Genomic DNA, 13,431 nt, shown 5'->3' with positions numbered 1-13,431 from the left:
TGGGGGGTGGGGTCCAGGCTGGGGGGGAAGACAAGAAATTTGGTTTTGGAGAGGTTCAGTTTAAGGAAGTGGAGCGACATCCAATCTGATATGTCGCTCAGTAGGTGTGTGATTCGGGCAGAGACTGAGGGGGTGAGGTGGGGGGTTAAGAGATAGATTTCTGTGTCGTCTGCATAGAGGTGGTAGTTGAAGCTGTGAGAGTGTATGAGTTGGCCAAGGGAGGAGGTGTAGATGGAGAAGAGAAGGGGCCCAAAGACGGAGCCTTGAGGGACCCCAACAGAGAGGGGGAGCGTGGGGGAGGTGGTAGCATTATAGGAAATGCTGAAAGAACGTTGTGATAGGTAGGATGAGAGCCAGGAGAGAGCAGAATCTCTGAGGCCGAGGAAGTGTAGTTTTTTTTTGAGGAGGGGGTGGTTGACTGTGTTGAAGGCCACGGAGAGGTCAAGGAGTAGGAGCACTGAATAGTGGCCATTAGCTTTGGCGGTTAGCAGGTCGTTGGAGAGTTTGAGTAAGGCAGTTTCGGTGGAGTGTAGGGGACGGAAGCCGGACTGTAGGGGATCGAGGAGGTTGTTGTCATTGTGGTGAGAGCTTAGGTGGGTGTAGACTAGGTGCTCGAGGAGTTTGGATGTGAATGGGAGCAGGAAGATGGGTCTGAGGTTGTTCGGGTCATTGGGGTCCAGGGAGGGCTTTTTAAGTATGGGGGTGCTGTGTGCATGCTTCAGAGGGGAGGAGAAAGTGCCGAAGGAGAGGGAGAGATTGAAGATGTGGGTGAGGGAGCATAGGATGGAGGGGGAGGGAGGTCGTAGGAGTTGTGAGGGGATAGGGTTGAGGGGGCAGGTGGTGAGGCGGGCATCAAAGAGGATCTTGGAGACTTCCTCGATGGTAGTAAGGCCAAAGGTGCGGAGTGTTGAGGGGACTTCAGTATGAGGAATGTAGGGTGGGGTGGAAGTGGAGGTCAGAGCAGTGGTGGGGCCATGGGAGAGGGGTGATGAGGGGGTAGCTGAGTGAGGGGGAACGGGGTTGGAGGGAGTTTGAGCAGCGACGAAGTCCCTGCGGGTTATGTCGAGGGAGAGGGGGGATGAGGGGGTAGCTGTGTGAGAGGGGACGGGTTGAGAGGGCGTGTGAGTTGCGGCGATGTCATTGCGATATGTGTCAATCTTGTTTTTGAAATGATTAGCAATCTCAAGGGCGGTGAGTGAGGTGCTGGGTAGAGGTGGGGGTGGAGAGAGTAGAGAGTTGAAGGCAGAGAAGAGTCGGCGAGGATTGGAGGAGAGGGTCTTGATGAGGGTCAGGAAGTAGGCTTGTTTGGCTGCGTGGAGGGAGGAGGTGTAGGTGTGGAAGGCAGATTTGTAGCGGGTGAAGGCTTGTTGGGATTTGCTTTTGCGCCATAGTCACTCCAGGGCACGACTGTGTCATTTGAGGGTTTTGGTGTGATCAGTCTGCCAGGGCTGGAGCGGTCGGGGTCTGATGTTGCGTGTGGTTAAAGGCGCTAGTGAGTCAAGGGCTGTTGAGAGCGCGTTGTTGTAGGCGGTCATAGCCAAGTCGGGGCAGGACAGGGGGAGGATGCTGTCATGGAGTTAATCAGCTGCAGAGTGGAGGGGGGCAGGGTTAAGGTTGCGGAGGTTACGGCTGGTAGTAGTGTGACATTTGGAGAGGTAGGCGTTGGAGGACGAGGAGATAGAGAAGGTGATCAGGTTGTGGTCAGAGAGAGGGAAGGGGGTGTTAGTGAGGTTGTGGGGAGCGCAGCGGTTGGAGAAGACAAGATCAAGGATATTACCATCGGAGTGGGTGGTGGATTGTATGCACTGTGCAAGTGCAAAGGAGGAGGTTAAGTGGAGGAGATGGGATGTGTCCGGGTTGTCGAGGTTGACGGGGATGTTGAAATCCCCAAGGATGATGGTGGGTAGCTCAGAGGAGAGGAAGAAGGGTAGCCAGGAGGAAAAGTCATCCAGGAAGCGGGATATGGATCCAGGAGGCCGGTATATCACAGCAATCTTCAGGGGGGTTGGGGAGAATAGTCGGACGCAGTGGGCCTCGAAGGAGGAGAAGGATAGAGAGGGGGGTTTGGGAGGACTCGGAAGGTGTCCTGTGGTGACAGGAGCAGACCAACCCCACCACCTTTACGACCGTCAGGCCTGGGTGAGTGGGTCCAGGTGAGACCTCCGTAGGAGAGTGCAGCAGGGGAGGTAGAATCAGTGGGCTGGATCCAGGTTTCCGTGATCGCTAGGAGGTTGAGGGAGCGGAAAACAAAGAGGTCGTGGATGGCAGTAAGCTTGTTGCACACCGATCGGACGTTCAGGAGTGCACATGAAAACGGGGGGGAGATTTTAGGGAGTAGGGGGACAGATACTAAGTTGCGGCAGGACGTGGAGGCGGGAGGGTGTTGTGTGGGTGAGGGAGGTGGTGGAGGGCCAGGATTTGGGGAGATGTCCCCTGCGGCTAGGAGGAGGAGAAGGGTGAGAAAGGTGGCATGGGAGCAGGATGTGCAGGAGCGTGAGAAACTACTAGTGGAGGTGTTGGGGTCAGTGGGAGAGCGGAGTATTAGGAGGAGGTGGTGGGTGCCATAGAGGGGTGAAGGAAGCAGTGAGGACACAATATACAATTGTTTGGGAGGAGCGGAGGGATATAGTGAATGGATTTTGGGAACGGAGGAGAGTAAAATGAGAAGGAGTGGAAGAGGCATTTTAGGGAGGTGCCCAGGAGGGCGGATAGGAGTGGTGGGAGGCTTGGTTGTCGATACGCATCTGCCCGCTGGACTATCTCATCGATGTGTCTTCTGGTGGCTGGAGTTTAGGGGAGAAGGGAGAGGGGATCAGGTGTGGATGGATGGTTTCCAGGGGCGCTTGAGTGGTGACAGTCTGGGGTGCAGAGGGGTCTCTCATTGTGGTGGCTTTCAACAAGGGTTCAAGTCTTTAGGTCAAGTTGAGCTGGGGGTTGGAATGAGTGGAGGTGCTGAAGGCCTGGTGTATGGAGGTGGAGTGGGCTAGGCGTTGGTAGGCGCAGTAGGGCCCGGCGTCAGTGGGTGTTGTGGGTCAGTGCATGTGGATGCTGCGGGCCAGCGACTGAGGGTGCTAAGGGGCCCAGCGTCTGTGGGAGCGGTAGGGTCTGGCGATCGTAGGTGTTGTAGGGCCCGGCGTCAGTGGGTGCAGGCTCGCCTCTGCTGGATTAGACGGGGCTCGGGGCTGTGCGGTGGCAGGGGCACAGTTGTGTGGTATACAGTGGGGAGCAAGGAAGAAGATCTGGTAGTGGTGGCTTGCCCTCCTGGTGCCGGTGGGGGTGGTTGCTGCTTCTCCTCTCACTGTGGCGGCTGTAGGTAGGGGAGGCGGTGGTGGAGGCTCCCCTCTCACTGGTGCGGAAGGCGGGGTCCTGGTTCGGGCGTTGGGCAGTAGCAAGGCTTAGAGGCAGCGGTAGGCCGCAGGGGACAGGGCCCCCAGTACTCCTCCTGGGCAATGGCAGGACCTCTGGAGTGGCAGGCGAGGGTACCAACGGGGGTGGGGGTGGTGGCGGCGTTTCCTCAGGAGCAGGGGTTGCGTCCCCTCTGGAGCGATAATATCCCCAGAGGTTAACAGAAGAAGGGTGAGAAAAGTAACATGGGAGACGAAGTGGGACTCAGGCAGGTAAGAGATGTTTCCCGGGGTGTTTACTTGGTCTGTCCAGCATGTAGTAGAGTTTCTTGCTGTTGTACCTTCCTGCTGCTTGAGTTCTCCTGCTTTAGTTCAACTGCTGTGTTTAACTGCTTCGTCTTAGCACTCCATCAATGCAGCACTCACGCAATGCAGCACCCCTATCAGAGACTGTGCCCCCCATCAGTGGTCTCCCCCCCATGAGCTGATCTAAATTTATAGGGAGATGCTCAAATGAACATTCAACTCCACCCCAATTAGAAGCTGATAACGATCACATGAATAGTGGGGGATGTTTCTCAGGAAACAGACTACAGTTATAAAACGGGTGCAGCTGGAGGTGAGAACTGGTCAACGTATACACAAATATAAATACACTATTTGTTCTGAATTTACCAGGAGTCAATGCGTTTTCCTAGTTAAGATAATATATCTTGCTCCCAAAGCTGGCCTACATGGTTCAGTTTTATCGTTCAGCCAGCGGGATGACCATAAAAACTGAAGTGATTCCCCCATCCACACATTGGAGGTGGATGGGGGAATCCTCCCCGCTGCACTCTTGTATTCTGACAATGGGGGGACTCCTCCGCTCTCAGAATACACAGATCAGCACTGAAGCTATTGGCTGCAGCCGCTGGGGGAGTGGCTTTTATCCGGCAGTGGCCACACATGGATGGAAATGTGAGCGATCCCTGCTGAACCAGCTGAATTTCCATGGATCTATGGTCACCTTCAGTGACTTCCTCCCCTCCCCCTCATCTCCTTCATGATGGAAGTCATGCTGAGATCATCTCCCATTGGCTGAGCAATATTCTCATTTGTCTCTCAGCTCCTTCTTGCTATTCCTCGTCCTGCCTGTTGTTTCCTTGGATTGATTTTCTGTGTAGTGACCCCGGCTTGGTCTCTTGGATGCGCTCGTCTGTTGCTTGCCCTGACCTTTCTCCTGATTCCTGGATCTCCTCCTCATCTCTCCTCCATATCCTCTTACACAGCTTTTCTCCACACCTGCAGTGACCCTGGGGGGAGGAAACTTGGCACCAGCACGCCGCCAAATCCATCCCCACCATTAGGGGCTCTGGAGACAATTGTCTGCTATTTACACTCCGTTCCTCCGCACGTCACCTGATCACATGACAGCTTACTTCCACAGATTCCGGACAGATTTCTGGATGGTAAAGGTCAAAGGTCACTCTTCAGTTTAGGAGAGGTAGGACGCACCCAGGAACAAGGATTTAGTTTGCATGGGAGCCTCATATAGAGGACCCCTCAAATCTCCCCATCCCAATGTCCCTCCATCCAGAGTCAGAGAATCCTATGACATCACACTGACCTCACAGCTCCTCCTCCCAATGCCCCTCCATCCAGAGTCAGAGAATCCTATGACATCACACTGACCTCACAGCTCCTCCTCCCAATGTCCCTCCATCTGATTTTTTCTGATGCTCTTAGGATGTGGGGGCCCCTTGGTATCCTCACATGTAAAGTGGGACTGTTGGTCCTGCGTTGTATGTAATGACATCAGAATGCTGCAACAAGCCTATACCCTGCGTAGTGTGGGGGTCCTATGGGGGGGAATTATACCTCAGCCTGAAGTGGGGCTTTAATAAAATAGAGACCTGAATGGGGAGGTGAGGAGGATTCTGGGAATATCATTTGATGTGACTATTTGTGTTCAGATGTAGAGTTTTCCTCCTGTGAAGTCTGGAGATCATATGACATCACATTGCCTCCACCTCCCTCCCTGATAGAAGAGAGAAAGAAGAAGAAGATTCTAGAAGTCACCAGAGAGATCACTGAGCTGCTGACAGGAGAGGTGAGCGGTGCCGGGAATTCTGGGACATTCTCCAGTAACAGACAAGGGATGTGTCTGGATGGTGACTGTATCATTGTGTGTGTCAGGTTCCTATAAGGTGTCAGGGTGTCACTGTCTATTTCTCCATGGAGGAGTGGGAGTATTTAGAAGGACACAAGGATCTCTACAAGGACGTCATGATGGACAATCAGCCGCCCCTCACATCACCGGGTAAGAGGAGACTTTATTGTAAAGGAGAGAGCAGTACGGAGGATCCACCTAGATCCCCCATCATCTGATAAACACATAGAAACAATGGATTCAGTCAGTGTGTGTGTTTCCTACAGATGGATCCAGTCATGGGAACCCACCAGAGAGATGTCCCCGTCCTCTGTATTCCCGGGATTCCACACAGGAAGGTCACACCATCCCTCACCATCATCAGGTAGATGATGACAATTATTGGTAGTTGTGATTTATACACAGCATGTTTGTTACAATGAATGTTTTATTATATCTTTCAGAGTGGAATCCTCGGGGATGATAATATTGATGTTAAAGAAGAGTATAAAGAGGAGGATGAGGAGTATGGAGTGATGGAGGAGTTTTCAGAAGGACACAAGGATATGATGGAGCCACCTAATACAAGGAACCCACCAGAGAGATGTCCCCATCCTCTGTATTCCCGGGATTCCACACAGGAAGGTCACACCATCCCTCCCCATTGCAAGGTTGGTGGGATGGAGCATCTAGAACATGAACTCATAGAGGCAATGTGTGGAGTTCTTTTATGTGAGTTTATATTTTACAGATGATTTTCTCTCATTTCCTTGATTTAGAGTGGAGATCCAATCGATATAGAATTTGAGGTGAAAGCAGAAGAAGAAGAGGCGTATGTGAGGGATGATCAGCAGTCTATGGAGGAGGATGGAATAACGGGGACATTTATAGAGGAGGACACTCCTACAGAGATCAGCACAGGTGGGTCATGAACACTAAATCCATTCCTCCACCCATACTGCTCACTGATTGGTCCAGAGTAGGGCGGGGACTGGGTGATATCAGCCTGTAATCCCCTGGTCACTTTCCTGAGCTGTGTTCCCCGTCCTGTATTCCTGGATTTCTCTCGGATAATCTTCCTTCTCTGTGCTGCAGACACAATTTATGTCTCTAGACTGGATTTATGGAGGTTCTGGGGTTCAGCTGGCAGCAAAATGTTCATTGTTACTATAAGCATTGCATAATGTAGGCACCCAGGACATGTGACTGGGGTCTCCTGCCTTGTGCCTGACTCCTCCAGGGGACCTTCTCTGTTATCTGCTGGCTGTGCCGGGTGGAGGGATATGTCTGTAGTGTCTCAGACCCAAGTCACTGAGTGCAGTCTCAGGGGATGGGAGACAAGCGACCCTTTAAGGACCTTTAACCTCCCTGGCGGTATGATTCTTTCTGATTTTTTGTGCTGAAAGCGGTACCATTATTTTGCATGGAAATATGTTGTTTTTTTATTGTAGGCTGTAATTTTTAGGAATAACTCACTGAAATCTGTCCGAACAAGAGTCTAGTAAACATCCCGGATATGATAAAACTTGAAACACGAAATCATAAATTATAATTTAATAAATAATATAATAATAATAAATTTAATTCAATAATATAATCAAACCAAAAACACTGAAATTTGAAATACAGAGGCAAATTCGCACATCGCTGAGCAAAGTCGCAAAATCGTTTTCAGTGTCTGATGAGGAATTTCCCCCACGAATCATTATCACTCAATTCTGCAAGTGGTTCTGATTTACTATCGCTGTTCTAAAACCGCTTTTGACGTAAAGGGACGCTTTTTGGACGCCATGGACTTTTCTAAGTTTCCAGGCAGAAAGAACAGACAAAATGCAGGCAGGGCGCCGGACAAAGCAGTAGGGACAAAATATATGTGAAATGCATTGAAACAGCAATGACAGCAAAAATGACATTTTTAAAAAATTTCAAATTTCCCGCCGGTTCCGGCGCCTGTACGTGGAGCGAAGGACAAGGTAAGTGATGCAGGGACCCCCGGAGAACGCCGCATGGTAAGCCCGAGTGTAGCTTGGGGTTACCGATATTGGTACTGAAATTTTACCCCAAGCTACACTCAGGAATACCGCTAAGGAGGTTAATTACTGAATAACAATATTATCAGTCCTGACCATTAAACTATAGAATTTATATTGTACATTACATACTCCTGAGCCCTGCACTATATACTCTATGTTGTACATTACATACTCCTGACCCCTGCACTATATACTCTATGTTGTACATTACATACTCCTGACCCCTGCACTATATACTCTATGTTGTACATTACATACTCCTGACCCCTGCACTATATACTTTATGTTGTACATTACATACTCCTGACCCCTACACTATATACTCTATGTTGTACATTACTTCCTCCTGACCCCTGCACTATATACTCTATGTTGTACATTACATACTCCTGACCCCTGCACTATATACTCTATGTTGTACATTACATACTCCTGACCCCTGCACTATATACTCTATGTTGTACATTCCATACTCCTGACCCCTGCACTATATACTCTATGTTGTACATTACATACTCCTGACCCCTGCACTATATACTCTATGTTGTACATTCCATACTCCTGACCCCTGCACTATATACTCTATGTTGTACATTACATACTCCTGACCCCTGCACTATATACTCTATGTTGTACATTACATACTCCTGACCCCTGCACTATATACTCTATGTTGTACTTTACATAGTCCTGACTTCTGCTCTCTCCCCTCCCCCCACTGCTATATATACACATAATATGGATTCTCTTTTGTTCCCCCCATTTCCTCCCAGCTGGACATTTTATATCGGATGATGTGATTGGAGCACAGACTTTTACATGGTGATAATAATGTGATAACATCCTCCAACTTTGGACCCTTAAACAGAAAGTGATAATGAGGGTGGAGTCAATACCCCAATGATGGTGGTCTTCAGGATCAGTCCAGTCTTCATCTTGGTTGTTCTCCCCCCATCCTCACTCTCTGACCTCTGGTGGGGCTCAGCCCCGCTGTTCTTCATGACTAAATCATGGAGTAAATAAGGAAGTGCAGAACTTCTTGTGTTGGGAAGATGGCGATGAGTGATAGAGGGGGTGGGGACCCTCGTCCTATAATCCCCTCATCACTGTCCCTCCTATAAAAGACAGTTCTGGTTGTTTCCTCACTCTCTGACTAAGGTCCATGAATAAAGAAATGACCTGGTAGGAGATCAGAGGAGCCATTTCCTAGTTCCCTTGAGGATGGAATTGTAAGCTCCTCAGAGACCAAGCTGCCTGATGTGGGTGGAGTCCTGGTTTGGGGGAACCAATCAGCTCCTGTCTAGTAATCCTCTTTGTCTTTTAGTCCATGGCCGGGAGATGAGGAAAACTTCAGAGGATTGTCTCACTTTGTCTCCAGACTGGAAAGTAGAAGATGAGGACATCACACAGTATAGTCCAGGAGAAAACCCGGCTCCCTCCAATGTCCATCCGGCACCACCCAGTGTAGATGGACCATCGGATTCCTCGTATCCTGAGGAACCTCAGACTGTGTGGGACCGGGCCGGCCTTCCAACAGGGAAGAGCTTCTCCTGTACTGAGTGGCAGAAGAGCTTCTGTTCTAAATTCCGTCTTAATCAGCATAAAAGATTTCACACGGGAGAGAAGCCGTATTCCTATCCTGAGTGCGGGAAATGTTTTTCACAGAAGTCCAATCTTTACACACATCAGAGATCCCACAGGGGGGAGAAGCCGTATTCCTGTCCTGAGTGCGGGAAAGGGTTTTCAGACAAGTCTAGTCTTCATACACATCAGAGATCTCACACAGGGGAGAAGCCGTATTCCTGTCCTGAGTGTGGGAAATGTTTTTCACAGAAGTCCAATCTTTACACACATCAGAAATCTCACACAGGGGAAAAGCCGTATTCCTGTTCTGAGTGTGGGAAATGTTTTTTAGTGAAGTCCCATCTTTCCACACATCAGAGATCTCACACGGGGGAGAAGCCGTATTCGTGTCCTGAGTGCGGGAAATGTTTTTCAGACAAGTCTAGTTTTCACACACATCAGAGATCTCACACGGGGGAGAAACCGTATTCTTGTCCTGAGTGTGGGAAATGTTTTTCACATAAGTACCATCTTTCCACACATCAGAGATCGCACACAAAGGAGAAGCCGTATTTATGTCCTGAGTGCGGGAAATGTTTTTCACAGAAGTCCAGTCTTTACACACATCAGAGAACTCACACGGGAGAAGCCATATTCCTGTCCTGAGTGCGGGAAATGTTTTGCACATATGTCAAATCTTTCCAGTCATCAGAGATCTCACGCAGGGGAGAAGCCATATTCCTGTCCTGAGTGCAAAAAATGTTATTCACAGAAGTCCCATCTTTCCAGACATCAGAGATCTCACACGGGGGAGAAGCCACTTTCCTGTCCTGAGTGAGGAAAATGTTCCTCACTGAAGTCCTGTCTTCCTGTACATCAGGGGTCCCACACAACCCTGGAGGTGTATTAGTGCCTTGAGTGCGGGAAATGTCTTCTAGATGAATGTTGCTGGACATCCCAGCTCTCATGTGGGGAAGAAGCACACCCTGATATACACCTCAGATATACTCCATGGCTGATCTTCATCATGGAACAAACAGTTCATAAGGAGATGAGAGGTCCCCAAAGACATGGATGAAATGTGGGACCGGGATTGCCATTGATGGCAGGAGAAGAATAAAAATGGAGTCCTGCCCTGTGATTGGCTGAGTACAATTTGTGGTGGGAGATTTCACAAACACTTGGAGGTCTACGGAGAACAATGTTGAATGGATGTGACCAGCATTCTCCAGCTGGGAGGATTTTTGGCCGTATTTTATTTCTTATGATCATTGGCTCCATCTAGTGGCCATAATATCATATTGGGCTAGTTTTACTGATGGAGATATTTCAGAAAAATCACCTCATTGTGGCCACTAGATGGAGCCGGCGATCATAGGAAATCACTGTGTTACTGTGGCGGGATGTTGTCACAGCTGGAGGAATGATTGTCTCATTGGTCCAATGAATGTTCTATAAATAGAGCCCTTGGTTTCCTTCATCAGACATGGCTCCATACTAATCGCTGAGGTCACACTCCCGCACTCTGAGGTCACACTCCTGCACTCTGAGGTCACACTCCTGCACTCTGAGGTCATACTCCCGTACCCTGAGGTCACACTCCCGCACCCTGAGGTCACACTCCTGCACTCTGAGGTCATACTCCCGTACCCTGAGGTCACACTCCCGCACCCTTAGGTCGCACTCTGAGGTCACACTCCCGCACCCTTAGGTCACATTCCCGCACTCTGAGGTCACACTCCCGCACTTTGAGGTCACACTCCCGCACTCTGAGGTCACACTCCCGAACTCTGAGGTCACACTCCCGCACTCTGAGTCCTGGACACACTGAAGGAGATCAGGGAAAGTGGATGAAGTCCTTGTAAAACAACACATTCAGTTAAACAGAGAAATGAAAGCAAAACGTGTGTGTGTATATATATTATAAATTATTTCCTCCTTTTCTTATAAGTGATCACATGACCTCTGTTCTCAGCTGCATAGACAACTGGGGAGGAGTGATCTCAGGACAAGTCTGATGATTGGAGGAGAGCAGACTGAGCTCCCAGCACAGCTAGAGCACTGACCACACTGAGCTCTCATGCCTACTGTGGTCAGTTTTAATAGGAAATCAGAGGGACTGGCAGGATCACCGGGGATCTCATACAAAGGAAGCAATACAGAGAGAAGAGGAGACATCTTCATACCAGGACATGGGACAGCCGGCACAGATCAGGAATAGGACATGTTGGAGGAACATATTCTTTGAAGGAGAAGATCAGGCAAAGCTCTTCTGTCTGTACTTCTCCTGTGAATCAGAGGAGTGCAGTTCATTCTGATCTCCTGTGACCCATTTTCAGGTGAAGCCCGCTGTCAGCTGACGTCACTCAGCCGGTCCAGGCTGGGGAAAGATCCCGACATCAGAGTGGGGTGAACCAGCCGCTCCCTCCCCCTCCACAGCCCAGTGAGTGTGGGGGGGGCAGGGCAGAGAGCGGTGACTGACCGTCACCACTCTCTGCTCAGAACGGCTGTGAGAACTCATGGTCAGCAATGGTTAGACTCTTTGGCCTTTCTGCTGCTTTCACCTGGTGGTCTGTCCTGCAAATAGTTTTAGCTGTTCCCCATCACACAAGTTCTCTGGCACATGTAGCGGTTGGCCATTATCTGCTAACCATTTGGCTGCCCCAAGGGAGCTTAGAATTCTCAGTGGACTCTGTGGGCAAGGCCAACGTTCCCCAATATGGGAACACACAATATTGCAGCTTGTTTTCTAAGTGTCGGCTAGCTTTTGTCTTTTTGGGGTGCTGATTTTGGCCAAGACTCCTGCATGGAACACTCGCCTCCCCAGAGACTGACACTGCTGTCCAAATATGTTCCCTGTGCTACTTCATTGACACACACTATACAAGAAGTGTGTAATATCCAGGACACCAGGCGTGACACCAGGACACAACTTACACACAGGAAGCCTGCCAAGGAATGCTAGAGACACAGAAAAGTTGGGAGATAAGAAGAAGGCCTTCTGTTGTTTGGACTATCATTATGCTGGACTAACTGGACCCAGACTAAGTTTGCTTTACACCCCGTGTAACATCTTGCCCCGAGATTGGTTGGGGAGCATAGGATCTTTAGCTGCCTGATTCTAGATGTGTGTGCCTATGGAATTTATGTGCCCAGTGGACACTTGTTCCTCACTTCATTCCCTCCCCACCTCTTGTTGTCAAAACACTGACATGTGAATGAGCAACAAGTTGGATCCAAGTGGTGTGTGTTGAGCAGATAGACAATTTGCCCATTAGGGCCCCTTCTTTTCTGGGGGACATTGCATGTAACTGGTCTCATCCATAACTGATAGTCCTTCCAAGAGCAGCTTTCAAGTCATGTGACTTCTGTGTAATGCCAATCCCAACTAGAGATGAGGTGATGGGAGACATCTTGACAGAGTTGGCCCACAGGATCCCCCCACACATTGTCTACTTGGCTGCACCCCCTTTTGGCAGTCTGCACAACTACACCCCACCAAGCTATGTAGAAGTCCCTGGATGGAATGAAGAGCTACTCCAAACGTGAACAATGTAACGTGAATGGAGTGTTCTGTGTAAACTGTTGCAGCATTTCACAAGAGGAAGCAAACCAAGATTGGGAGTAGCTGCAGACAGCAAGCAGACAACTTCAATCTTTATGTATCCCAGCTTAGGATGGAAGGAGCTGGTTTACCTCTCGGAAACATGCAATCCTATCTGCTACAGTCCTAAAGCTGGACTTGCCAGAAAACACTTCGTTTGGACATTACCAACAATTCCAGGTAAGCAAGATTGTCCAGTGCAGCTGGAGCTAGCAGAGTCCTGCAATGCTTTAGGGACATGCAGATCAGCTCCAACTGCAATGAAGAAGATTGCCGACCTGCAAAGGCTGAAGAAGGCCACAACGCAGGGCACTGTCCAAGAGAAATAGAACATTTATTACCAACAATCAATAGAAAACTATAAAACATCATAAAAAATTGTAACTAAACTAAAATTGCTGCCTGAAATAGGCTCCAAGGCTGGGCTGGTCCTCGTCTGGTTCCACCTCCAGGGCTTGCTCCAGGGTCTGGATCCAGCGGCACATCCAGCCCAGGAGGCCACAAATGTCAGGATCGGGGAACAATGTAGAAAAAGCCAAACAAAATGTATTATCTGTAATAAAAAAGGAGACAGACTTGCTTCACACAACAACAGCATGCAATGCTTGTCTACCTTTGTCCATTATCCTGAAAGCACTCTATGCTGTTGTCACCTCATAATTGGAACACAGAACTTACATTTCTTGCCTGGATGATATCATGGCCCAAGGAGTGAGCTTGGAATCCTTAGTCCTAGATTACCCGCTTCCCACCCGC

The 13,431-nt window shown here is 49.4% G+C and overlaps 2 protein-coding genes across 2 annotated transcripts in view; one reads left to right on the top strand and one right to left on the bottom strand.

The window, feature by feature from the left end:
• LOC149468122 (uncharacterized) overlaps positions 1-13,431 on the bottom strand; it is a 162,572-nt gene that overhangs the window by 89,867 nt on the left and 59,274 nt on the right. The window lies entirely within an intron of this gene.
• LOC149468125 (uncharacterized) lies at positions 8,846-10,974 on the top strand. Its single transcript, XM_089670625.1, has 2 exons — positions 8,846-10,580; positions 10,665-10,974. Exon 1 carries the CDS (start codon positions 8,847-8,849, stop codon positions 9,735-9,737), a length of 891 nt encoding a protein of 296 aa, XP_089526751.1. The 5' UTR covers position 8,846; the 3' UTR covers positions 9,738-10,580; positions 10,665-10,974.

This window comes from Staurois parvus, unplaced genomic scaffold, assembly GCF_062004578.1.
Source record: "Staurois parvus isolate SC_StPar_1 unplaced genomic scaffold, SC_StPar_1.0 ptg000092l, whole genome shotgun sequence".
Taxonomy (NCBI): Eukaryota; Metazoa; Chordata; class Amphibia; order Anura; family Ranidae; genus Staurois; species Staurois parvus.
The sequence above is the reverse complement of the archived record's forward strand: the minus strand, read 5'-3'. Positions and strand labels throughout refer to the sequence as shown.

Coding starts and splice junctions, on each gene's coding strand:
- LOC149468125 (XM_089670625.1), top strand. CDS start 8,847: ATGAGGAAAACTTCAGAGGATTGTCTCACTTTGTCTCCAGACTGGAAA.